This window comes from Nannobrachium achirus (assembly GCF_963921795.1).
Source record: "Nannobrachium achirus genome assembly, chromosome: 21".
NCBI lineage: Eukaryota > Metazoa > Chordata > Actinopteri > Myctophiformes > Myctophidae > Nannobrachium > Nannobrachium achirus.
Window position 1 is genome coordinate 45936047 of NC_137828.1, and position 26793 is coordinate 45962839.

Below are 26793 nucleotides of genomic sequence, written 5' to 3' on the forward strand. Positions count from 1 at the left end.
TCCAACCGAGTAAAGCCCCCGCCCTTCAGTAAACTTTCACAGGATGACAATCACAGTGGACTCAATTCTGCTAGCTGCTTCCAAAAGCATGCAACACGTGTTTCTTATCCCACAGCCTAAAACATCTAGACATGCTTAGAAAACTTTCAATCCAAGTACGACACCAAATGGCTAGGGAATAAGAACAGAAAGAAGAAAAGAAAACAAATCTTGTGGAAGGTTAAAAAAAGGATTCAACTGCAGAACATGGTGGTTTAGCTAAAGGATTGGTTTGCTCTTTCACAATGACTTATTCAAATGTAGACAGCCACGTTGATACCAATCAAGTTCAGACTTGGAACCTTGTGACATGTCCTAAGAGTTTGCAAACAAATAGCAAACCTATGCTTTAAAACTGGGGGAAAGAAGCGTACAATGCAATAATGGAGTTTTGCTGTCTGTTGTATGTGGCTGAGAGAAATCTTGTCCCACTAATAGCTAAAGAAAAACTGATCTGAAATATGTCTTGTTGACTTGTTTCTACTACGCTACAAAGAAGCGTTTTATTTTCACTACTAATGTCCAAAGCTACCAGAATACCAATGTGCCTCCAAAAGAATAGTATGGGGGAATTTTAACACAAACTGCTCAGCTGTGAAAACAGTTATATATGTGAGGTAAGGCACATAAGTATCTTAACTAAAAAACAATCAAATTAAGCCAACTGTGGCCACTAAGACGCTCCTTCGTATAGCGGGTGGGGAGGAGGACGATGAGATAAAAAGAAATACGAGTTTTGTGGTAGTTACAGAGGGGGCAGAGGATGACAAGGGGGCAAATAACGCACAAAAGCACATTTTCTTCACGAGGGCGAAAAAGAAAACTTCAATCTCTCTCTCAAGGAATGACAGAATAAAACTAAAAAGTACAAATCAAAACAGCCAAACAACTCTTTATGGTCCCCCCCCCCCCCCCCACCCCCCACCCACCCCTGGGGTCCAGAAAAAGTCCCATATGGATTTTGCCCGTCAGGTTTGATGAGTCAGGAGTGTGTTTGGGTCTAGAAGACTGGGTCTAGATGGTTGACTTTGAGAAGGACACCCGGAGGTGCTGGCTGCCTCCCATGTTGTAGTTGTGGAGGTCGATCAGGACCTGGATGGCCTCCTCCACCGTCGACATTTGCAACAGGGCCATTTTGTGATCCCTGACAGCAACAACGACAACAAAAGAAGAAGGATTAGGAAGTAACCGACAGTAACAACGCAGCTCAACACAACTCATTCTCTGCCAATCATGTACTTCAATGGATTTTGGGGTTGGCCCACACCGCCAATCCCGTCTTTTAACAGATTTATTTTTACGTTAGCGAACAGCTTCATCTGGTGTACAAAGGGGGGGGGGGGGGAGGAAACAGTCCCACCGGAACACTTTTTTCCCTGTGTCAATTTGGTGGTAAATATACATTTGATAATCACACAACTAATCGTTATAACCACTAAGAAAATAACTGATAGTTGCAGTCCTAGTTTTGTACACACTCATTTAGCTGAAAAGCCGTCTAATCATTTCAATTATAGTTCTACTGTAATTATAGTAATGAGGAGCACAGTTTGAAAGCACCAATCTCACCTGCAGTGAGTAACTATGTTTGTAAACATACTGCAACTATATATAACCCATCTGTCAATCAGTTTTACAACCCACATTTGGGTGCGATTGCAGAGCACAGTTTGCCAAACACACTTGAATGACTTGTTTGTTTTAATTTACTCAACCATATACTCACAATGCAACACCGGCGGTAACAAGTAGAACTCTGGTATGTCTGATTTAGTGCTGTTTAATGTCGGGTTTGTTTGTTTTTTCACATTCATATGCATAAATATAGTGTGGACGCAATGATTAGTGTCTACTACAAAAAAAAATGTGACCTGCATGGCATACAGAATGATGCTGCATCGAACCAACGCATCACGGACGACTGCACGGATTGATTGATTTCCTCTTCAGCGTTTGACCCAAGATGCACAGCACAGCTGTACTGTCAGTATTGGCACATATTCAATATTAAATGACTCAAGATATTGATTGGACATTGTGGTAGATACCATTTTTCCTCTTTGGAAAGGAGTCGTTTCTGGTCACGGGTGCTTCTACATCTCAGAGGCAAATATACTTTTACTCCACTACAATTATTTGAAAACCTTAGTTACTAGTTACTTTTTAGATTTGATTAACACATCAGACGCCCACGTGGTTAACGTGTCTTAATTTGCTGGTGCCCATGGCAACGCGTCATTTTACCTACCGGCGAGAGTACTGGCGAGAAAAGTAATCCGAGTAAATGTAATCCGAGTATGTCTTGTTTATTTCGCGAAAATCTTTTCTTTCAGTCAGGACCGTTTTTTATCATTTCTAAGCCACAGTGTTTGTGTTACGGCAGGTAGAAGAGGCTGCCGTTTTGAAATGAAAGTGATTTAAAAGCTAGATTAGGAGAAAACAGCATTTTTGTGCAGCCGCTAAACAGGAAGTCAACGAGACACACAGCACATCCGGGTGACGTAATTGCGCGCTGCATGTTGGGAAATGGAGTTTGTTTCATCACCGCGGTAGCCAAGTGCAGTAGCTACAGTACAGTATAGTTTACTGTACAACGCGTCAAACGCGTCGTGGGCCTCCAGCGACATCAAAGAAATTGACTTGTAGACACCACGTGGGCATCCGATTTGTTAATATTACAAAACATACAGTAAACATTTCAGCCGTATATAAATTTCGGCCATTTGTTGATCGGCTACTTTCAAAAGATATTTCATACATTTGAACTTGTACACAACGATTTTTACTTTTGTTACTTTAAAGTACATTTTGATGCCAATACTTTTGTACTTTTACGTTCCGGACTTCCACTTGTAAGCATTTCTACATTGCAGTATTGCTCCTTTTACTCAAGTAAAAGATTAGTACTTTTCCACCACTGCCTAAAGCTGCCCGTATTTACAGACTTCAAGGTAAATGAGTCTTACTGGAAAAACTTGAATGCTTTCACAGTGCCTCCGGCATTGGAGAACAGCAGCCGCAGGTCATCTTCACTCACATCTTGTCTGTAAAAGGAGAAAGACACAAACACAGACTTGAGAGGGTTTCCAATTAAACTGTCTCTAAAAAGGGAGGGGAAGTGGAAGATGTAGGCTACTGACGGGATGTTGGAGAGGTGGAGGGTGGCGGAGGGTGGGAAGATGTTCTGGAAGTTCTTGGAGCCGGGCTTCTTGAAGCGGTGGAGTGGCGAGTTGGTGAAGTCCTTGGTCAGGCCCTGGTCGTCCAGGCCATCGCGGGGCAGGGCCACCGACTGGTGCTTGGACAGCGTCACCCGGATTATCTTCCCGTACATCTTCTGGCCGTTCAGATGGCTCATCGCTGAAGGAGAGGCACAAAGCCAGTAGTCATTTACTTCATTTATCCCTCAACTTTTTCCAGTGGGCCCTGGCCAAGAGGGCAGCATGCAAATAGTTTCAAATTAAATAAAAGTGTATAAAAAATTCAAAACGAGGAACAATAAAAAAAATATTCATTTATGGATCCTTGATATGAACATGTTTGAGAACCACAGGTTTAACCAATAACATTGAGAAGCAAGCCCAAATAAGCAAATACATCTAGGTCTTTACTGAAAAACAAGCCCAAAGTTGCTTGGGGACTGAGCATTGGTTGGACCTCCTGTTGATCCGACCAGGTTAACATTCACCAGCGTCGGTAGGTTGGCATTCACAAGCGTCGGCAGGTTAGCATTTCACCAGGTTAGCATTCATTCATTCTTTGTCCTGGTCCTTAAAACGTGTATTAAAATGTTAAAGCTGACAACTCCACTCCAGGGAGCCATGGCAGGTGTTTTTCTCTCTGTTCTGTGGCCTTTTGAGTAGCAAAGATAATATACCTAGTCACCAGAGATGTCGTAGTTCAGAGACTTTCATGGTCTGTCTCGGACCAACGGGAGGTCGAACCAAGTCGCTTATACCAAAGATTTTTAATATGGGAAGATACACCATCCGAATTGGAGTTACTAGAGGCGACATGCTACAAACATCCTACAAATGGTCTCCTAAGTGGGCACAGACGTCAAATCTTACGAACATCCCATGTTTACTGGTGCCTGACCCCGCTAGTGTGTGTTGCTCGGACAGAGAATTCTTGTTTTATGGTAATATTGTGTGGTTTGTGACGATCGGGTCCAATATTTAGTTCAGTGACCATGTGGGGGGCTAAAGAATGGTTCAGAAGCTGTGCTCACGTTCACTCTCCCATTGGTATGAATAGACTCCAGCCTGCTTCCCAATCTCGTAAAAAAGGTCCACTTCACACAGATGAGGGAAGTAAACCGGAGATGGCATGTCTTGCTATTTCCATCTTGGCTTATAAGAAGCAGTGGACATGGCAATACAGCAAAGACTCACCTAACTGGGCCTGGTTGCCGTCTGACATCTGGATAAGTGCGCTGTCCTTCTTGTTGTACAAGATCTTCACCCTCTGCACATCTCCGTACACCCCTGCATATCAGAGCAACAGCCAGGCAGCATTGACAGGAGGCGAGGAGGGAAGGAAGGAAGGAGGCAGAACAAGCAGATAAGTCAGAAAAAAATACAACAGTTAGCACTGAGAGGCTATTTAAGAAACGTATCTATGTAAGAAAAAAAGGTGTAGAGAACACGCAATAAAGTAAGAGTAATAAGACTTTAGAATGGGAGGTGTGTAGAAAGAAAAGGTAAAAAAGAGAGAGACGGAGAGAGAAACACCCTCTAAACAGATAAGTTATCGACTATCAAGCTGTGTCAAAATGGCTATATGAAACCAAAATAGCATGCAAACAATTCTAATCGTGCATTAACACAAATCTCCACCACTGAATCGGAGGGCAAAAAAAAAATCACTTTTCCAAATGGATAAAACAGAGGGGCCAATGTGTATTATACAAACTAATAAAACTACTCCGTGTAAACAAAAGTTATATTACATATGCTGACATCAATAATGAGGAATGTCTCAAAGACAGAAAGATAGAAGAACAAAAACAGGTAGAAGGAGATAAGAGAGAGATCAGAGAGAGAGAGATCAGAGAGAGAGTGATAGAGAGAGAGAGAGAGAGCTAACGATAACATACCGAAGAGGGTAAACAGACTTTGGGGCGTAACCATCTTTAGAGGGAGAGAAGAGCAACAAGCAGCATGAGACAGGTAGGTAGAGAGGTAGAAGAGTCGTAGAGCGGAGGTAGAGATGGACAGATCGGATCCAGAGCGGAGGTAGGTAGGTAGGGGATGGTTGGTTTTTGTTTGGTTTTTCCCCCCGGAGAGTGATGGAGAGGTGGTGGTGGGTCATGAAAGAGGAGGAGAGGAGATGAGGATAGATGAGGGAGGGGAGAGATAGTTGTGGGTGGTGTGTGAGGTGGTTTTGTTTTTTAGAACCCCATACACACCCACATACACACACAGGATAGTGGAGGTTTCCAGGGAAGGGAGAGAGACAGAGACAGAAAGACAGAGAGGGAGAGACAGAGAGAGGAGGGATGATAGGTAGGGACAGAGAGAAGGGATGGGGGGGGGAGAGGATGAATGGATGGTGGGGGGAGGGGGGGGCAATGCAAATTGGAGAAAACAACAAAAAGTGAGGGGACAAAAATAAAAATACAGGTCAGTAACACTGGAATAATGCAGGAAGTTTTGATCAGAACAATGGCTTGGATCAATGTTCTGTTTAGTTTTAAAAAAATAAAACAAAAGAATAAACAGCAAAATAAAAGGAAATGCATTTCACCCTGGACAGGCATGGGGCAAAGATACATTTGTGTCAAGAAAATCATAAATAATAATAATAATAAAAAGGCAATATAAACTAGATTAAAGTAATAACCATGGGAATAATAAACAACAACAACATGCATTATGATGTTAGGTCTGTAGATCTCGTAATGGTGGCAATATCAATGAAGATTTCTGAAAAAGCAGGTTAGTTAGAAGACCATGCAATGCCAATTCACTTCTGGTGGTTTTTTTTTGGACATGCAAGAGTTGATGCGAAGGCCACGTGCGAGAGCTGTGTGGCGTTCACACAAGTCGAAGACACAGGAGCGAGAGAGAGTCGGCCCTTGCGGGCGGAAAGCTGCAGCATCGCAGTATCTGAACATTTGTGAGGGGGGGGGGGGGGAGGTCTCCTTCAATGGTCTAGATACTGCCAGGACTCTGGCATGAAGCATTCACTCAGAGCCAGAGGGAGAGGACAGGAGGGGAGGGGGACAGACAGATGAAAAGAGAGAAGAGAAAGAGAGAGGTTAGATGAGAGAAAACAATTTAAGTCACAGTTTAGAGAGAGAGAGAGAGAATAAGCAGCAGAGAAAAGACAGTGTCTGAGATGATTTTGAGACACGGGTATATAGAGAGAATGATTTCATAATAAGCCAGGCTTAGAGAGAAAAACAGAAGAGAGACAGTTAGCAGAGTTAGACAGATACAGTTCGACATAAGTGATGAGAGAGGGGAGATAAGAAAATCCTCCAGAGGTAGAAGAATAGAGAATCAGAGGCCAGGTTGGATGTGGGATGAGACGAGACTGCAAATCAGTCAAAATGTTACAGTAATGAGAGTTTGATCCAAAAAATTTAATTATAAAAAATATATAAAATACACTAATGCATTCTTTTATGCTCCATCATGTGTTGCACACCAAAAGCAGCAGATCTACAATCTCATGTGTTGCATCCTGATTCGTTGCGAGCTTGTTGATCTGCAAATTCTCGGCACGCAACATCATACAACAAAGTATGAACCAGGCTTTCACATTTCTTTACAGTTTAGCTCAGTTTAGCGGTGGTGTTCTGGGTACATTCTGGTCCTAGCCATACATCTGTGTGGTAAGGCTTTTTCTGGACCGTACCTATGTTCCCCAGGTTCTATGTTCCCCACTTACCACCTAAACGTAACCTTAACCTCAGTAAAACCAACACTGGTGAATACTAACCTGGTGAAATGCTAACCTGCCGAAGCTGGTGAATGCTAACCTGTGGGGAACATAGAACCTGGGGAACATAGGGAGGAGTCCGCTTTTTCTTGTACTCACAAGGCAGACTGAATTGAACCTACAGGAAAAGGCAGGCCAATTAAATGGTTCTATGTGAGGTGTTTCATGCGCTGGGCCAAGCCGGAACATGGCCAGAATCTAGCATCCGGCTCAGCCCTGCAATTGACCAACCCAGACGAAAGTCAACGTCGACCTGTGTCAAAATGGACTCCATGAAACGTACACAAGACAGTGCCGATGACAATTGGAGGTAAAATAAGGAGAATATCTGGCAGAAGAAGGAAATTCAAGTATAGAGTCCAGGCTGGCTGTTTCTGTCTGTGTGTGTGTGTGTGTGTGTGTGTGTGTGTGTGTGTGTGTGTGTGTGTGTGTGTGTGTGTTCTCTTGCTAACCTCTTCATTGAGGTTGCTGACCAGGAGGACCCCACCAGAGCCAGACTGTCCGTGTCCGTGTCCACCCAGTGCCACCCTCCCGGCGGCAGCAGCTGCTGCGGCCGCAGCGCTCAGGGGATTCATGGCTCCTTGTAGGGGAAAAAAGAAAACGGCAGAAAAAACACAATCATGGCATGGGGTGCATCACTAGCAAAAAAAACAGCTGTCTTGCAAAGGAGAGACGTCCCTAAACAACTTTTGACTAGTTCCAATTACTAGTTCAGTGGCTACTTGCCAAAAGAAGATTGAGAACCGAGAGATTTATCAAGCATATAGACACAATTTTCTAGTGTTGGGGCTGGTGGGGGAGTGTTAATTTAACGCCCCGGCTTAGATCAAGCTGTAGGGATATTTATAGGCTTTGTTCGAGATGGGCGCGCCATGTGGGCTGTAGCGCTTACAACCAAGCCAAAGCTATGCATGTTACCACCGAGCAGCCATGCCTTAAATTAACTAAGACCAAATGTCTCCCTTCACTACAGATCGTTCCCCTTTAGCAGACTGGCTGCTGTTTTTCTAATCTCCCATACTAAAACCCACCGTCCTGCATGAAGGCACCAGAAGCACAGTGGGCTCTGAGAAAAGCCCGCTTTTGCGAGCAATTCAAAAATACAAAGTAGAAAGAATGAAAAAAAGAGCTGGATGTACCTGGGATCTTACCAAGCAGGGAGTTGGAGTCTTTGCTGAAGGCTGCGGCCACCGAGGGGTCGATGCTGGGCTGCCCGTCGCCGGCCGGCAGGTCTGGCCGCGTGTAGTCTCGGCTCTTGTCGTTGTTGTATTTGACGTTGAGGTTGACCAGCTTGGAGAAGTCGATGCGCAGCGTGCAGCACGAGTTGTAGATGTTCTGACCGTCCAGGGCCTTGAGGGAGAGGGGAGGAAATACAGATATTTGGCTCAGCTGTAAACATTTTTAGAAAGGGATTAAGTGGTTAAATAAAATAAAGCTAGGTTTGTGTGCATTTACTTGTGCTTGTTCATTAAAGTTGAATGTTAATTTCAAAAATTGAGGTTAACTCTTATACTGCTTTGGACGTTCCTGTTCGCCCCAATTCTCAAGAGACCTCCGCGCCAATATGGTGCTCGTTCGCGTTCGTTCGTTTACCTTGTTGATGTCCTTAAGCTGATGAGGGGTCGCGCCGCCGTGTACTGTAAACACATTTTCCGCGGTGATGGTGTAAAAAATCCATTATGCGTTAACATCAACGGAGACCAATTCACTTCCTTGTTGATTTCTCTGGCTCTGAGGCTCTGTGGCCAGTGACTGGTCTGAATGTACCGCAACACATAACAGGCAAATTCACATTCATTCTCGCATGACGCCGCCCTCTGCTGCCTGGCAGACCAAAGTGCACTATTGCACAACCAAAAAAATAATAATAATTAAAGCTGCAAGCAGCGATGACCGGGCCCTCGCAGCTCTACCCACGTCACAAGGCCAGCAGCCAATCAGAAACCAAACAGGAAGTCAGCCATTTCGACTAATTAGTGGCGTTTTGGCGCATTTTTGGCCGTTATCACGGGTCGCACTAACGATAGTTTAAAGTTTTTCTCAAAAAAAATTTTTTGAGAAAAAAAATTTTTTGAGAAAAAAAATTTTTTGAGAAAAAAAAATTTTTGAGAAAAAAAAAGAGAAAAAATGTTTTTGAGAAAAAAAAATTTTGAGAAAAAAAATTTTGAGAAAAAAAAATTTGAGAAAAAAAAATTTGAGAAAAAAAAATTTTGAGAAAAAAAAATTTTTGAGAAAAAAAGAATTTGAGAAAAAAAAAAAGAGAAAAAAAAATGTTTTGAGAAAAAAAAATTGAGAAAAAAAAATTTGAGAAAAAAAAAATTTTTGAGGAAAAAAAAATTTTGAGAAAAAAAAAATGTTGAGAAAAAAAAAATTATGACACCAGCCGCGAGTCTGTACGACAAACGGTTCATGAGTTATAGAGGCACTTCCTGTTTGGTGAAGGGCACTTCCTGTTTGGCGAAGGAAGCGTCAATTAAGGTTAAGGACTCTTAATCAAGTCATATGATACCAGCCACAACTCTGTACGATAAACGGTTGATGAGTAACAGCCAAAAAAGGAACAATCAAGTTTCGGCCAATCAGAAGAGGGGGCGGGGCTTAGTTAAACCAATTAAGGTGAAGGACACTTAGTCAAGTCATATGATACCAGCCACAACTCTGTACGATAAACGGTTGATGAGTAACAGCCAAAAAAAGGAACAATCAAGTATGGACCAATCAGAAGAGGGGGCACTTCCTGTTTGGTGAAGGAAGTTTGATGCTTCGCCACGGGCACGCCGTTTTACGAAAACTCACGATTTTGATAACTTTTTATCGTTAAGGTGTCTTGAGTATGCCGAGCGAACTTGAAGTTGATCCGATTAACCCCCTAGGAGGAGTTCGTTAAAGTGTGACAAGTGAAAACGGCCAAAAATACACCAAAACGCCACTAATTAGTCAAAATGGCTGACTTCCTGTTTGGTTTCGGACGTGGCGCCGAGAGACTTTTTTGTGAGTCCGGACACGATACAGTAGTGTACCGATTTTCGTACTTGTGGGTGAAACCGCATGGTGGGGCTTGAGGCACGAAGTTTTGTAGGAGGCGCTATTGAGCTATTAGGCCACGCCCCCTTTTTTTTTTTTTTATACGAAATTTTTCGCCACTTGTGATGTGTGTGCAAAGTTGCGCAACTTTTGGAGTACGTTTGGCGCCTCAAAAACGCGATTTACTTTCGGGAAAATAATAATAAGGGTAAGAATAATTAAAGCTGCAAGCAGCGATGACTGGGCCCTCGAGCTCTACCCACATCACAAGGGGCAGCAGCCAATCAGAAGAGGGGGAGGGGCTAGTTAAACCAATTAAGCTGAAGGACTCTTAATCAAGCCATATGACGCCACCCACACGTCTGTACGACAAACGGTTCATGAGATAAAGAGGCACTTCCTGTTTGGGAAAGGGCACTTCCTGTTTGGCAAAGGAAGTGCCAAATATGGTTAAGGACTCTTAATCAAGTCATATGACACCAGCCACGAGTCTCTACGACAAACGGTTCATGATTTATAGAGGCACTTCCTGTTTGGCGAAGGGCACTTCCTGTTTGGCGAAGGAAGTGCCAATTAAGGTTAAGGTAGTCTCGCGTGGCCAGACTGTTGCCTCCGCGATTTGGTCAAATGCTCCCAGCATACAGTCTGGCAGACGGAAATAGAAACGGTGAGTGCGAGATGAAGCGGAAGTGAAGCCCCCACGTCACTTCCGTTTCAGTCTCACATCACACATATTTATCATTATATAAATAAAAATCATATAAGCATGTTTAGCTTGCTGCTTAGCAGAAATGACATTTTAAAATGTATTTTTTTGAACGTTAATGCCCGTTTTCGATACTCGCCGTTCGGGAGCTGCTGTTCCAGACTCTATATAGCATTCAGAGATTGTGGAATAGTTGTCTGGCTACGCGAGACTAAGGTTAAGGACTCTTAATAAAGTCATATGATGTGACCGATGCGTCTGTACGACAAACGGTTCATGAGATGAAGAGCCACTTCCTGTTTGGCGAAGGGCACTTCCTGTTTGGCGAAGGAAGTGCCAAATATGGTTAAGGACTCTTAATCAAGTCATATGACACCAGCCACGAGTCTGTACGACAAACGGTTCATGATTTATAGAGGCACTTCCTGTTTGGCAAAGTTCACTTCCTGTTTGGCGAAGGAAGTTTGACGCCTCGCCACGGGCACGCCGTTTTATGAAAACTCATGATTCGCACAACTTTTCATCGTTAAGGTGTCTTGAGTATGCCGAGCGAACTTGAAGTTGATCCGATTAACCCCCTAGGAGGAGTTCGTTAAAGTGCGACCTGTGAAAACGGCCAAAAATGCGCCAAAACGCCACTAATTAGTCAAAATGGCTGACTTCCTATTTGGTTTCGGACATGGCGCCAAGAGACTTTTTTGTGAGTCCTGACATGATACATGTGTGTACCGATTTTCATACATGTAGGTGAAACCGTATGGTGGGGCTTGAGGCACGAAGTTTTGTAGGGGGCACTATTGAGCCATTAGGCCACGCCCCCTTTTGATTTTTTTTAAATACGAAAATTTTCGCCACTTGTGATGTGTGTGCAAAGTTGCGCAACTTTTGGAGTACGTTTTGCGGCTCAAAAACGCGATTTATTCGGGGGAATAATAATAAGAAGAAGAAGAATCATCTTTACGATTACAATAGGGTCCTCACACACTGTGGCCCTCATTTATCAATGGAGTGTAAAAAATGGTCTATTTTTTTCACCAAATTTTGCGTAGGGCAACGTGTGCACGGCATTTATCAATGCTTCCTAAACAGACACACCTGGCGTACATTTGATCCCAGCGTTGATAAATGCGCAGGCTGAAATTTAAATAACACGCCCTTAATTATTCTCGAAACGCCCCGATTTTACGACTAGAACGACCTGAATACGACCTAAAACAACGAAAGGAAAGCCAATAGAAGAGTGTCCACGTCCCACACAGACCACGCACACATGCACGCATGCACGCACGCACGCACACACCACCAAGCCCAGCAGCATTTAGGTTCACTGTGGAACCATTATTACCATTTATTTTGTATAGTAGCCTAAGCTTGCAGCCTACATGAGTGACACCACACACCAGTCATTGTCACAAATGGAATATATTAATTTAACCCAATATCGGCGACGCTGCAGTGCGCGTTTGAGTGGTTACAAAAAAAAGAAGAAAAAAAAGAACGCAAAATCATGTATTCCCGAAACCACAGGATGCCGTGCATGCGATGTTACTGAGAGATACTGACAAGGAGGCAGTTATAATCTGAAGGTTTGAAGCGTCGGGTGGGTTTTATCCTTAATACATAACTCCATAAGAGGACACACTTGTATAATACCTCACGGTCCACGAAAAGAATGTCACGGTCTCACTCTCACCACGTCGGGTTTCATCATTAACTCCAGCATAGTGTAAGCCTACTACAGTACTGTAGCGACTGTATAAATTGAGAGACCCCACAGTTACGTTTTGGATATAAATTTAACCCAATTTCGGCGACGAGCACAATGCGCGTTTGAGTGTTTGAACTTGCAATCATGCACCGTTCCCGCACGGGCGGGTCTTCTCCCCGCAGCGTGCGTGTGTTGGGCTGGGCACAGCCAGGTTTGGACCTTTGGGTTTTATCCATATTTAAAAGGACTCGCGTCACTGTATAAATTGGAGGCTCACGCCTCACGGTAAATCACAGCGGCGCGGCGCTGGACCCGAAAATGCTCTCGCATGCGTTCGTAGGCTATATCTGTGCTTGTTCTGAGCCAGTTCTGCAATCTTAAGATTTAGACTGTTAAAGCACTTAACAGTAGATTGCTTCTATATTGCTAGATTTTAATTGCTTGTCATTGTAACTTGGAAATAAAATCGGCGTGCATGTCTATGATGTAGCTGGCTATAATAGGCTATGCTTTTATAAAATGTAATATTTTCACAGGATTATTTATTATTGTGTTGGATATACATTTTCAAGTGGATACATGTGTCCATTGCCTGTCAGATAGTTAGACAATGCTGCTCCGCACGTCTACAATGGAACAAAGTGGTGTAGGATGATTCCTACACCACCTCAGGACTTGACGTGAGATTTGATCCTACCCTAGACCAAAGTCAAAGTCAAGTTGAAATGATAAATGTCGAGACTTCCCTAAATTTCGGTGTACACCCAAATTTTGATCTGCACCACGTTGATAAATGAGGGCCTGTGTGTGCTCGGGCCCTAATAATCTTTGCAAATACAATAGGGTCCTCTCACACTGTGTGCTCGGGCCCTAATAAAATAAATAAATGTCTATCTATCTACTATAACGTCGCAAAGGTAAGCCGCTTTTTGATGGCACCAGACCCAATAAATAAATAATCTGGCAGTAGGAGAGTTAATATAGTTAATTAAAAAAGATATATATCCTAATGTTATTTTTGATTGATATTTTAAGTTTTTGACACTTTGTCACGTCAGTCACAACATTGATAATTGGTGGTCTAGGTCTAACACTCTCCAAATCTGTAATTGGACAGGCTCTAGCCGCAACAGCAAGACTGATTTGGTGGTACACCAAATGAGGTTGTATTGGTAGCCAGGGTGAAATGGGTCTTACCAGTTTGGACTGTTGGGCGTTGATGGGATCACTGTACTGGAGCAGGGCTTGGAACTGATTGTTCTTGGTGAAGGTGATTATTTTCATGACTGTGCCAAACTTGGAAAAAATCTGTTAAGAAAAAGGATGACAAAAACTATAATTTAAACCATAAGAACCATGTTTTATTGCATTTTTATAGCGCTTTTCTAAGTACTCACTACTCAAAGCACTTTACAATGGTTCATTCATTCATACATTGGGAGGTGAAACGGCAAACAGTTGACGCTGGCATCCTCACTTCCCACAATCACAAACCAATGGTGGCAAGCAAACACTGACTGACACACTGGAGGAAATGCAGGGTTCAGTGTCTTGCCCAAGGACACTTTGACATGTGGACAGGAAGAGCCAGGAGTCACCTGATGACTTTGGCTTCATAGAGCTCAGCAGTGAGGAGGATGGTGGTTACCTGTTGCAGTACGTCCAGTGTGACGGGGTAGAACATGTTGTCGATGATGATCCGCAGCACAGGGCTGGAAGCTGCGGCCAGGGCCTCCTGGACGTCAGAGCTGGGAGAACCACCTGAGTGGACCGCAGACACCGCCTGCAGTACTGCCTGGGCTCGCTGCAAGGGGAGGCCACAAACAGTCCATCATCACTGGAACACACCTGCATTAACTGCTTAAGCCCAACATAATGTCCTGTGACAGTGTTATGCACTGAATATAGTCAATCTACAAGCTTACAGCATGGTTTTGAAAGAGTCCCATCTATAAATCTATAATAATTTTTGCTCACATTGTTCTATTCTACTTTTCAAAATGTTTAACTTAATCTCTAGTAGTCAAACTTTGTATGCCCAAAACGGTCAACTCTAGTTTTGTTGTCTTACCGTGTTGCCAGCATCAGTCTTGAGTTCTTTGTGGTTTGAGTACTGGATGAAGACAGGGACGTTGCGGACGTGAGGGCTCACAGTGGCGTAATAGTTCACCATGGTGATGGCCGCCTCCTCTGTGCCCATCTCCAGGAACGCCTTGGGCGAGAAAAATCAAAGTTGCGATGAAAGAAGTACAAATGTATGGTTTGCTTTAGTTTTTTTTCCCCCTTTTCTTTTTTATCCAACGACTTTGTCTTTGTAACCCTTTTTTTACCCAGTGCCAATTGCCTAAGCCATAATCCTGGGCACTACTCTCCCTCTGCCAACCTGGGGAGAGCCCCGAACTGAGCTCATGCTTCCTTCAGTGCATGAGGAGTGAGCAGGCTGCTTCTTATCACCTGACAGGGGGGACGAAGCGCAAGGAAGGAACACGTTATTCCAACCTCTTCCTTTCCCTTTCATCAGGTGCCCCAGCTGACCAGGGAGAGGTAGTTTAGAGACCAGGATTACTACGTGTTTTTTGTGGGGGCACGGGGAGAACATGCAAACTCCACACAGATAGGCCAGCAAAAAAAAAACAGAGTATGGGCACTGATGACGCGGAGGAGAGAACATGCCCACAGCGAACCTGGCACCTTCAAGCTGTGAGGCGACAGCGCCACCGTGGTAGCCTGATTTCAGACTCAGCTCACGCTTTAGTCTGAAACTGTTACAGGGGGAGGGACTTTTTTGCGAGCGTGCGTGCACGCGCGTGATCGCGACGCACAATGAACGGTACGCACGGTCGTGGCGTGTGTGTGTGATTGTGTGTGCCTCTCTGTCTGTGCCAGTGACTGCTTCCACACAGAACTGCGACCAGAAACATGTAATCAACATTAACAGCTTGGTGAAATCAGCACGCGCGCACGCGTGTGTGCCGGATTGGATATTCGTTAGACCCACCCCCACCGCGTTCATTGGATCAGCCGCAGTTTTTGGCTGCTTAACTGCCGATTCATGTACTCAGCTCCAGACCACAGAAACAGTCCACTCTGAGAGTGGGCAGGGTCTATGGTCTGGAACCAGGCAACCACTGTGGGGGTGCTCAAATAGTCAACAATGGCATACTATGTTATCTGGATATAGGCACAAATCAGAGATATTATATTGCTCAAAAGCATTTTGGGGGAAGCTGCTGCTAAAACTAGTTATGTTCAGATAAAACTTCTCAACTTCCTAGAACACAGAGGCTGACTGACAGTGCCACTATCAGATAGCGCTAGTTCTGCTGTACATTCAGAGGAAGCGGACAATTTATCATGACCTACTGAAGTTGGCACCATGCAGCCAACAAAGCTACAGCACTCCAGAGACAGCCTGGGAGGGCAAATGTCAATAATGTCCCGCTGCCCTCCTCAGTAGATGGACAATGGCCCGCTGGTCAACTTTTGTATTCCATTCAGGGAGCCTGTGAGTGCACTTGAAGTCAGAAGAGATCCAAGATAACAACACATAATATCTCCAGTGTACTCGTGGGACACAAAAGACAGTGGGCTCTTGGGAGACTCATGACAGAAAATCAAACTGAATCTGTCACTGTTCTCAACACTGAGGCGTCGCCCAGGACCTTCATGACCGCGACCCACTCGACTGCAGGCACACACAAATCTGCAGCACGATCACGAGTGTGGATACGTGTTAAACTGCTGTTGTGTCCTGAGAACATCCAGAAAGAAAGTATTAAACTTTTCAACATATTTCTTTCTCTTTTCTTTTTTAAACAAGGTTGATTTTCCTAACACAAATAAAATCAACCATCTGTATGAATGATGTGTCAAGTTCGAAAAAATCTCCCCGATTCTTGCCTCCCTACACTGTTCGGTATAGGATTCAGTTCAATATTTTAATTTCTTTGCTTTTAAGTCAACCCCCTTGGCTTTAAATGGGTTGGCACCATTCTATATATCATATAGGAGCTTCTACCTCCCAATAACTCTACAAGGGTCTTGAGGTCTACTGACTAGGGTTGGGGACGGTAACCGCCGTACCGCGGTACCGTATACCGCGGCCTACCGCGGTGTCAGGGTCCTTACCGCGGTCAAAAAAGACAATAAAGAGGCAATTCTTTATTGAGAACGAGCGAGATTTAAAACGGGGGAGATGCAAGGACCGCATGCGCTCCATGCCGCCCTGCTCTGGGCCGCGTACCACATGTTTGGAAGCTTAATGGGCCATCAGTTTCCTTTTCATCTAAAATGAAACTAAGGCTAGACCCTATAGGTTTTGCCGTCACACGTCGGAGACAGAGAAATCCCCACTGGACACTGACTGGAGCAGCTGTCTCGTAGCAGGCAGCAGCGTTAAACTTTCTCCATTATCCACACGACACAAGCATGTTTATACATACCTTGTGGCAGATTATTTTGTATTCATACGGACTTCATACAACCTTTTGTGTCAAGTCTTTTAACTAAAACCTGTCACTCAATGACAGGAGCAGATCTACAAGCTCACAACGCGTCGCGGATGTGACGTGTTGTGAGCTTGTAGATCTGCTCCTTTCAAAGCCAGACCCCGCTGTGCTGTACGGGGATGTATAACTCGGGCTGTGGAATCCGCGACGCGTTGTGAGCTTGTAGATCTGCTCCTTTCAAAGCCAGACCCGCCGTGCTGTACGGGGATGTATAACTCGGGCTGTGGAGCGGCAAATTCTGGGCAGATGATTGGAATATTTTGGCTTATCGCCGAACCTTAATTGATAGATACGGGGGTGCGGTAATTACCGCAATACCGGCGGTAAATGGGGAGACGGTGACCGCGATAACAAAATGTCGATACCGCCCCACCTCTACTACTGACCAGTCAATTCTTAAGGTCCCACCAAAGCTGAAGACCAGGGGAGATCATTTTCTGCTGTAGCGCATAAACTGTGGAAGGTCCTTCACCCCACGTTAAAGCTTCACAAACCATGCCTGTGTTTAAATCATATTTGACTCCTTGGCGTTCGAAAACTCAGGCTGAGTTACTATCTCCACTAGGCAATGTGTCTATATGTTGTCCTGTTAAGTTTGTATTGTTTGCACTTGTTATTTTGGTTTATTTTATTTTTTCAGTTCTTTGGGGGGAGTGTACAGCACTTTGGTTTTAAGTTTCAACACTGTTGTTTTAAATGTGCTCCATATATAAAGTGGATTGGATTCCTAAACCAGTAGTCTCACCTGATTCTTTCCCTTGAGTGTAAGGATGTTAGTGACCTTGCCGAAGGGCAGCCCCAGGGCGATGACCTCTGTCTCCGAGGCCTCGTTGGGCAGCTTCCTGATGTGGAGCACGCGGGACGGCGGGGCCTCCTCCACCCGCAGCTTTTTACTGTCACTGCCGTTGGACGCCCCATCTGCAAGCAGTGGCATCAAGACACATCGCTAGCATTGCATCGGCAGCATTCATTAAGACTGGGACTCCATCCTGTTTGAAGCCCAATTCATAGTACTCTGTCGCATGACTGTGTTCCTTTTTCAGAGCCGATTTTAGCACAATAAGTCAAAATGTGAACTTGTAGATCGGCTACATTTGCTTTTGCTAAATTTTACATTAGGCATTATATATTCAAGTTATTTGTCAAGGCTCCCTTGCAGAATGTTGGTTTACATGCATGTTCCACTGTTCAAAAAGATATTTGTATGAAAACTATCAAGATTTCATGATGGTGACAGCCCATGTAGCAATGTGACAAGTGACACTGTTGTGCAATGGAGCAACCTTCATGCTACAGTAGTCTTTGTGTTGTGGAGTGTATTTTGTTTATACATCTTTGTCTTGGGGAGGGGAGGGGGTAGGGAATACCAACTGAGCTTTTGTGGATTATCTTTGACTGCACTACAGCTCTTCCAGTCATCCCATATCCCCCTTTGTGAACACACTTTGTCTAGCCTCATCTTCCAAACGAGGCAGTGTTTCCTGCAGTTTGTTTATATAGTGCTCATTTCCCCCCAAACACCCAGTAAAGGGGCTTATATATCCAATACAGAAACTGACTCAACAGGATTATACGCCTCTGTGGCAAACAGGAGGCGCTAAATAAATAAAAATCAAGACGTGTTTGCCAGTCACCACCTGATCTTGGAAGAATTTCCTACGGGAAATACTATACAAGCCATTACAATGCATAGTAGTACTCACACACACCTCTATTCCAAGCACGTCTTGGCAGTGTGTGTGTGTGTGTGTGTGTGTGTGTGTGTGTGTGTGTGGTGGGGGGGTGTGTTGGGTGCCCACCTATCATGGAGCATGAGGTTATTCATAAAGCTAAATACCTCCCAACAAACAGATGAAGAGCAGCACTTGTGTGACCCGTCTCACTTTTTAACACCTATTCATCCCCTTGATATCTTTTAAATGTGTCCAGTTGTGGCTTCATGCAAATTCCAGGCTGCCCTCCTCCCCCCTCCCTCCATTCAGAAGGTGGTCGGAACGAACTCACCACTGATACTGCTCATGCCTGAGTTGGGACTGTTGTACATACTCAGCTCATCCGATCCTCTCTGCAAAGAAAATAAGACAAGAGACCTGGTCACACACACACACTAGTGAAATGTCATTAGAAGAATAGAATAGACTTTTATTGCCATAGAACAAGCGCATAGAATTCTGGAACTCAGCTCCCAGGGTCAGCATTTAAAAAGACAAATACAAACAAGAGCACAAATACAAGACAGAGAAAACATACATCCTACCAACTCAATGACTAATAAAAAGGTACTTCATAGTCTACACTAAAAACAGATCTACAATCTACATTGCCCACAAAGTCCTCTCAAAGACAACAATAAACTAGCGCACACAGAGGACAGTTTAAATACGCAAAAAAAGGATGCTGGGATAAAGAAGCAGGGAGGACATAAAATGACAGCTTAAGAATGCCTCCGCTCTTCCGTTCCCCACGCGGGTTTAATCTCTCAGAATTTAAGATGCCGAGATGTGTTTGTTTCATCCGGAGTTGCTCGGGGTCCCCACGGTCCCGCGGAGCCACGCACGGCAGCCCGCCAGCTGACGTGCTCCCATGCACTCTTAAACCTGACTGATGGGAACGGTGAGGGGAAACGGCTGGGGACCCATTACAAACACAACTTCTTAATAGCTTCAGACCAGCTCGCCCTCCTCCCTTTCTCTTTTCCCTTCCTGTGAGTGAATTTCAACCAATTGTTCCGGTGTCACCGGTATTCTTTATAGTTACGATAAACTAGAGGTTGCCGGGCCATGGCAGCAGGACACAACACAAATAAATTAAAAGGTAATAAAGTTGCCTTTGACACGGGCCAAAATGTGTGCACACGTTCCCCCCAACCTGAGAGAATGGACCAAATGTTTCCCTCCCCAGCCACCAGCAGGTAAATTCTTTGTTTGGCTTTGACATGAAATATTGATGAAATAAACAGGGTGGCAAAGAGCAATCTTATCAGAGGAATCAGTATTTTACGACCATTGCATTTGCCTCGGAGGAGGGCGGCTTTAACTTGGTTTAGTGCAGATGGAAATGCAGCTGGTACTTGACAAATAAGATTAGGTGCCCGCAAACAATGCATTTACACAAGGAAACAAGTTTGTTTGGGTAGGCTACCTGGACACAAGCCTTTCCCCATTTCATTACAGCCATTCTAATATCATGAGAGCTAGAAACAGGAAAAACATTTCAGAGATATACGACTGTTCCGGACCCAGACATTGGGCTGTAACGTCTTTAAAGCCATCAGAGTTTAAGATGAAATGTTGGACTTAACTCTATAGTATGCCCCTTGGAATAAAAATCAGACATGGTCATGGTGTAGCAACAGGCCTGAAAACTCAAAGCATTAGCACATTTTCTCCAGTTATATTTACCAGATGTGATGTACCTTGTTTCCAAAGAACACTACTTCTTACAACTATTATAATTCCAAAGAACACTACCTCTTGCGAATGCTATAATACAATGTATCTAAAAGCTCAAAACGTGCCACACAGATACCTTGTGTGAGCGTGTAGATCTGCTATTTGAAGACTTGTTAAAGTTTTGACAATGACATGCCCAAAATATATTTGTTTTACGACCCCCCGCAACCTTTCATTTTGCTCTAATTCCCAATTGCCCCCCACGTTGAAGCCTTCTGGTCTAGATCATGAGGAACTGACGACAAAGAATAGATAAAACAAAGCCGACCATCAGCCAACAACAGGAAGGGTCACCAAGGGTGGGCAGTGATGCCTTCATTTCTGCGTTTACTGTCACCTCATTTGCACAAAAACAATCGCATTAACTCAGTCTACAGCCGGCTTCTGTGAGGTCCGGATTACATGAGCTACTGTCAATAGCAAATTGATTCTATATCAAGTAGAGATACAGCAAAGACTGATTTGCTATAGCAAGGTCAGCCAGATAGGCACTTGGGGAAAACCTAGTTTTCATTATGATTCAGAAACTCTACCTTTGGTACATCGATCCCTTAATAAGCCAAAGTATCTGACTGTGGCTGTTCTGCTTAAAATGAAATGGAAGCAAATCGACTTGACAGTAGTCCTTGCTCATTCAAGAACCATACCATTTTAAATTGTGAAAATAGCTGCCATCTACAAGCTCGGATATTTTCGCTATTTCTGTACACCACTATTGAAGTATAATAATTTATTAACCAGACTAATCAATCTAGTCAATTTGTTGATATATAAGAAATATAAAAAGCCTGATTATTCGATTAACCAACATGAGCAAGAAGTCGGTTATTGGTTCTAGAAGTCGGTTTAGGGTTTTCAGTGAATTACCCAGTAAAGCCATCACTGGAGAAATAAGGGATAGAGCAGGTTTGAAAACTCACCTTCACCCCAACTGCAACATCACCGATGCTGAAAGAAAAAGGAAAGAAAACGATTTATTATTTATTTATTATATACTTGGAATTTTTTACGTTATGTAAATATTAGCATTCAAATACCTCTGATGTTTCTGGTGTGTCTTGTACCTTTGAAACTTGCATACAAGTTAAATAACTATCCAGTGACTTATGAATTGAAGATGTACTAAGAAATTGTTGTTTCAATTTTACAGTAACGTAAAAGCAAATTCCAAGGTGACTTTAGCTGAAGGCTGGATTTTAAACCAGTGGTTCGTAAAAAAAATACCCCAAAATTGATACATACAGTATTAGGCTCTGGCACGACCATTTGAAAATGTCTTGTACCAGGCAAGGAACCGAACAACAATTCATTAGTTATGAAATCTAGTACCAGATTCTACATGCCTATACTGCAGATGTGAAAACTATGATCTGTATTCTGATGTGCACTATAGTAATTTCAACTGCAACCCGCTGTTAAATAAAAGTGAAATTAAACCGTTCCTCATTTCACTGGGCAGCCCTGGAACAAACACCAGTGATGAAGTGATCATGTAGTCAGAAATGTTGGGACTACGGAAGTAAACTAGCATTCTTGCTAAATCCGGTGTGTTGGCACGACATTGTATGTGTGTGTGTTGTTCATCAATATGCACTCATTGCACTGTCCCCTAAATGTATAAATGAATGTTCAAGGTTTCTTTTATTGTTACATCTACAATCACATCATTAATAATTATGATTGTTGTCTGTGTTAGGAATCGTCAAAAGCTTGTGTTAAGATTTAAAGGACAACTTTGTTTTTTTTACAACAAGGGTTAGTAATAGTCAGAGAAAATAAAGATTGAGTGTTAAAATATTCTTTCTATCGTTTTAGTGATTTTAACGATTTAGATTTGCATGCATGCCCCCGAGCAGAACTTTAACGTTCCATATCATTTAAGGTACTCTGAGAGCGGCATTGACAGAATGCTTTAAGCATTTTATTAAATGAAAACATTTTAACACTCATCTTTTATTTTCTCTAATATCTAAAATATGAAACAAAGTTGTCCTTTAAGACCCAGCCGTTATACTTTCAACAGGAAAAGAGTAGTGATGTGTATGCCATCATAGGGTTTACTCTAACATTATTACCGTCACTCAATCATGCCGCTTGACATAATACTACCCGTCACTCAATCATGCCGTTTGACATAATACAGTTTACTGTAAACACCGTTGACATGAATAAAGTATACATCAGTGGTTTTAAGCAGTTTTCATATCAAGGACCACCGGGGTCCAAATGGAACTGTTTGGGAACAACTTACAGGTCAGTTTGGTTCCTAGCCCCCATATAGCCCTCACCCTCCGCGGTAGAACTGTTGTGCTCCGAGATGAGGTTATACGGCCCTATATGCCGGCTGCGGAGGAATTCAAGGTAGTTCCACGCTCCCAGAGTATGATTTTAAGAACACCAGCCCCAGATTCCACCCTCTCCATCCAGGCCCAACTAGTAGCTTATCAAACAATGTCAAGACCACAGCTCGAAATTTAGGGGTGTGGTTCGATTCGGACCTATCCTTTGATGGGCAAGTGTCTAGGGTTGTACAGTCCTGATTCTTTCAGTTGAGAAACATCTCCAGAATCAAATCATTCCTCACTTTTACAGATCTTGAAAAAGTAATTAATGCCATTTACACTTCACGGCTAGATTACTGCAACTCCCTATTCATCACCTTATTCCTGGCTCTGTCTAGGGAGGCCACCAATTGCCTTTTACAGAGGGCGCTACTGAGTTGTTCCCTGTGCTGCATCATTGAACACCTTTTCACTTCCTCCCAAGTATGTTGCCAGATTTTGCCAAAGAAACAAGCAGCCAGGTCTATGAAAATAAGCCCAATAGACATTGCAACACATTTTGAGCTTGTAGATTGCTATTTGAAAATATGTTTATATATATTGAGAAAAACATATCTATTTTTGAAACATTTTAACAACACAAATCTTGTGTGGAGGTCCTTGGCACCATATATTTTCAGATGGGGTCTGCGACTGTTGACAAATATATTAATCTGGGGTCTTGATATGAAAGACATTGGGAACCACTGGTTTAAAAAAAAATTGAAAGCATGTCCAATAAGCAACTACTTTTTTAAAGCCCCAAATTGCTTATTATAAGCAGACATGGCAACACAGTTTATTCAGAGCACCATCTACAATCGACATGTTAATGCAGCGATTTGTCAACGAACCTAAGCGCAACAGTGGGGGCTAGGGGTGGGCAAGGAGGTAGGGAGCGCATTGCTGTGTTCACTTGGACCGCACAGAGGTGCCGAAAGTCTTGGGGGCGAAGATTTACTATTCTGTCCATAACGGCACATAACTCGGTAACGGCACTGAGTCGGCTCATGTGACCGTCGCAATGCTCGACAGGGCGACTCACTCGCTACTGCTCGCTCGGCGGTGGCTCATGGTCGCCTGAGACGGCGCGCCTCCGTAGTCATCACCGAAAACAAGGGCCTTTACAGCCCAGGCACCTCACCTCTGGAATGCCCTACCCCAGGAACTGAGGGACGCAAACTCAGACAAATTGTTATGTGCCGGTATTCCGAAAATCATACTCTGGGAGCGTGTAACTACCGTAACTTTTTGGATACGATGTCACGAAAAGGGTGATATACATCGCTGTGGAGGAATTCCATTGCAGCCAGCATATAGGACCTTAGGACCTCATCTCGGAGCACAACAGTTCTACAGCAGAGGGTGAGCTCTATATGAGGCTATTTCATTCCATTTGTACGTGCCCAGAGCTAAATTAACACTGAAAATGTGTACTGTATCGTGTCGATTGGTATTCCAAAGAAACAGTCAATTCGGACCCCTTGTGGGCCCCAGACCAGACGTTAAGAACATCATCTTAAAGTGAAAACAATGTTGTGCTAGGATATGGTTAAGAATATAGTTTAAATAGCAACGGTTGTAAGCTTGTACGTCAGGTATTTTGCATAATATGACGACGTACAGGGTTAAAACTGTTTAACTGGTTTTGATGTTTTATATTAACTCGTCATTATGCAGGGGGCAGGGGACCCCTTGGCCTGGAACCCCCTCAAGGGTTCCCCGAACCCCATTTTGAGAGGCCACTAGACCTAGTTAGCTTAGCGGGCTGACTGGTTATTGTAACCGCTGCATTACAACGCACAACATTAGCAGCTAACCGGCTAACGATTAGCTACAACAAAAGAACACGGCAACGTCGTTTGTGGGTGGGTGTGTGGTTTAGCTTTAGCTCCAACCTAGCTCTGGTCCAGACTCCAGAGAGAGCATTAGCTAGGTAGGGCTCAGATACAGTACCAGGAATTCCACTACCCTACGAGGGCTCGACTACAGTAAAAAAAAAAATAATAATAATAATAAACTGCTTCGCTACTCACCTAAACAAAGGCAGTTTTGCATTGTTGAAAGTCTATTTTCCGCGGTGGGAAACCTGTCATCACCCCACCCACTCTGTAAAATACACTATTTGTTGGTCATAAAATAAAATGCATCCACCTCGACCGCCGCAGTTGAGTGTTCTTATTGAGGTGGATGCATTTCATTTTATGACCAAAGAATAGTGTATTTTACAGAGTGGGTGGGGTGCTGAGAGGTTCCCCACCACGGAGAATAGACTTTCAACAACGCCACACTAACTTTGTTTAAGCGAGTAGCGAAGTAGTCTTGTGGGTTTTTTTACGGGGCAGTTGAATTCCTGGTCCTGTATCTGAGCCTGCTGCCTGGCAGAGCGAGACCTCGCTAACGCTCTGGAACAGATATAGCCGGCTGGCTGTGGCAAGCAGTCGCGTCAGTTCAGAAAAAGCTAAGGTATGGCAACATGACTGGTGTCTTGCATGTTGACATACCTTAGCAACAGGCATGATGAATTTATTGTTTTCCCTATAGTCAAGGTATGGCAGCAGCCATAGCTTGCCATACCCAATTGACGCCTCTGGTGGCAAGCAGCTAGCAAAGCGAATAAACCTAGCTAAAAATGGGTAACAGGCTGCGTTACATGCACACGCCACTGTTATCTTGAATTGTTGCATTTAATTATGTATTCGTGTATATATATATACGCTTTTAAAATAATCAACGGAGGGGGAACAAACCAAACACACAAAAATAACTGCATTGGCGCGCGAGCTCCAAACTTCCTCGAGGAAGGAGAGGAAAAGGCAGGCGCGCGCGTGGTGTCTATGGAAACCCAACATCATTCAATGCTAACGCTAACCGTTCAGCTGTGGCTGACAAACAACGTCAAATACTGTCCAAAACATCACGCTGTGAACGGCAAAGCACTGTGCACCGCGGTGCTAAGACATACCAATCGAAATAAAGTCGATAAATGAAACTTACCCGTCCATTTCTGCACGTTTTGTTCCCTTCAACGTTGTATAAATTTGGCTTCTTCTCTTCTCTCTCCAAACACATACATACGCACACACATACAGCACGACACGATACGACGGCAAAATGGACGTCGCCCGCGGCCGTTGGTTACAACTGGAGCTCCGGAGATGGACGGAAACGCACGGAAAGCGACGAAAGGGTTCCGATGAACTAGTGACGGAAACGGACGAAGAAACGCGGAAATGCACGAAAAGTTCCGAGGGATTTTTTGACGAAGCTTGGAATGGACGGAAACCTCCGAGGGCGTTTGTAAGTTTGTGTAATAGCCTACTGTACGTCACATGAAAGAAAGAATGAATGAATGAATGAATGAATGAATATATTTAATTTAATTGCCATTTGAATTGATTGATTGATTGATTGATTGATTGATTGAGTATTTTATTAGACAAAAATGGAGTACAGTACAAATAGTCAATACAATAAAACAAATGTAGTTCATTTGTTATGTCATGGACATAACAAATAGCAAAAAAAAAAAAAAAAAAAACATTCAAAAATCATCACAGTTAAAAACACTATGCATATTTAGTTGAGCCGGCCCGGCGCATATCTGAAACTGGCCACAGAGAAGCTGTCCGGACTTGCTGTCGGCATTTCGGAAACACAAATTAAAACTAGCCATTGTAGGTGTAACAATGTTAGATTCCATAACTTCACGCCACGGCATATTTACCTGTAAAAATGTGCAAGTCTTTTACAAACAAGCCGTCTGATATTGTATCCATGGTTTAACTTTCTCCACCCGTGCTCTAATAAGGAGACTTTTCCTGCACGTCCTGCTGTCTAAAGGGCCGCTTATAGTTACGTATGCTTGATTTTGTGTACGTTTTTGGATGAGAGAGTACGGTAGATCCGTCGACATGCATAGTTCCTCTCTACGTTATACGTGCAGACCGCTCTCCGCTCCAATTCTGCTCCATTTGGGAGCATTTATAGCCAATTCTAAAACGGTAGTTTCATTCCTTGATTCTGATTGGCTGGTTGCCATGGTATACCTGAGACTATAACCCACACCTTGAATCAGTTTATATCAAAG

At 43.6% G+C, this 26793-nt stretch overlaps 1 protein-coding gene across 3 annotated transcripts; it reads right to left on the bottom strand.

Annotated features, from left to right (window-relative positions):
* Positions 1–984: 984 nt before the first annotated feature.
* On the bottom strand, positions 985–25790 carry LOC308306966 (polypyrimidine tract-binding protein 2-like). Of its 3 annotated transcripts, none has more exons than XM_080752024.1 (14): positions 25701–25790; positions 21303–21330; positions 18935–18995; positions 17676–17848; positions 14494–14634; positions 14071–14226; positions 13620–13730; positions 8136–8334; positions 7437–7564; positions 5135–5168; positions 4431–4523; positions 3180–3396; positions 3006–3083; positions 985–1183 (listed from the first exon to the last, which is right to left on the bottom strand). In XM_080752024.1, the coding sequence occupies exons 1-14, from the start codon at positions 25706–25708 to the stop codon at positions 1054–1056; spliced, it is 1557 nt and encodes a 518-aa protein (XP_080608150.1). In that variant the 5' UTR covers positions 25709–25790; the 3' UTR covers positions 985–1053. The 3 variants fall into 3 exon arrangements, with proteins under 3 accessions (XP_080608150.1, XP_080608149.1, XP_080608151.1); XM_080752023.1 differs by having other exon boundaries at positions 8124–8334; XM_080752025.1 differs by having other exon boundaries at positions 8124–8334; positions 18977–18995; positions 25701–25776.
* Between the last annotated feature and the right edge of the window lie 1003 nt (positions 25791–26793).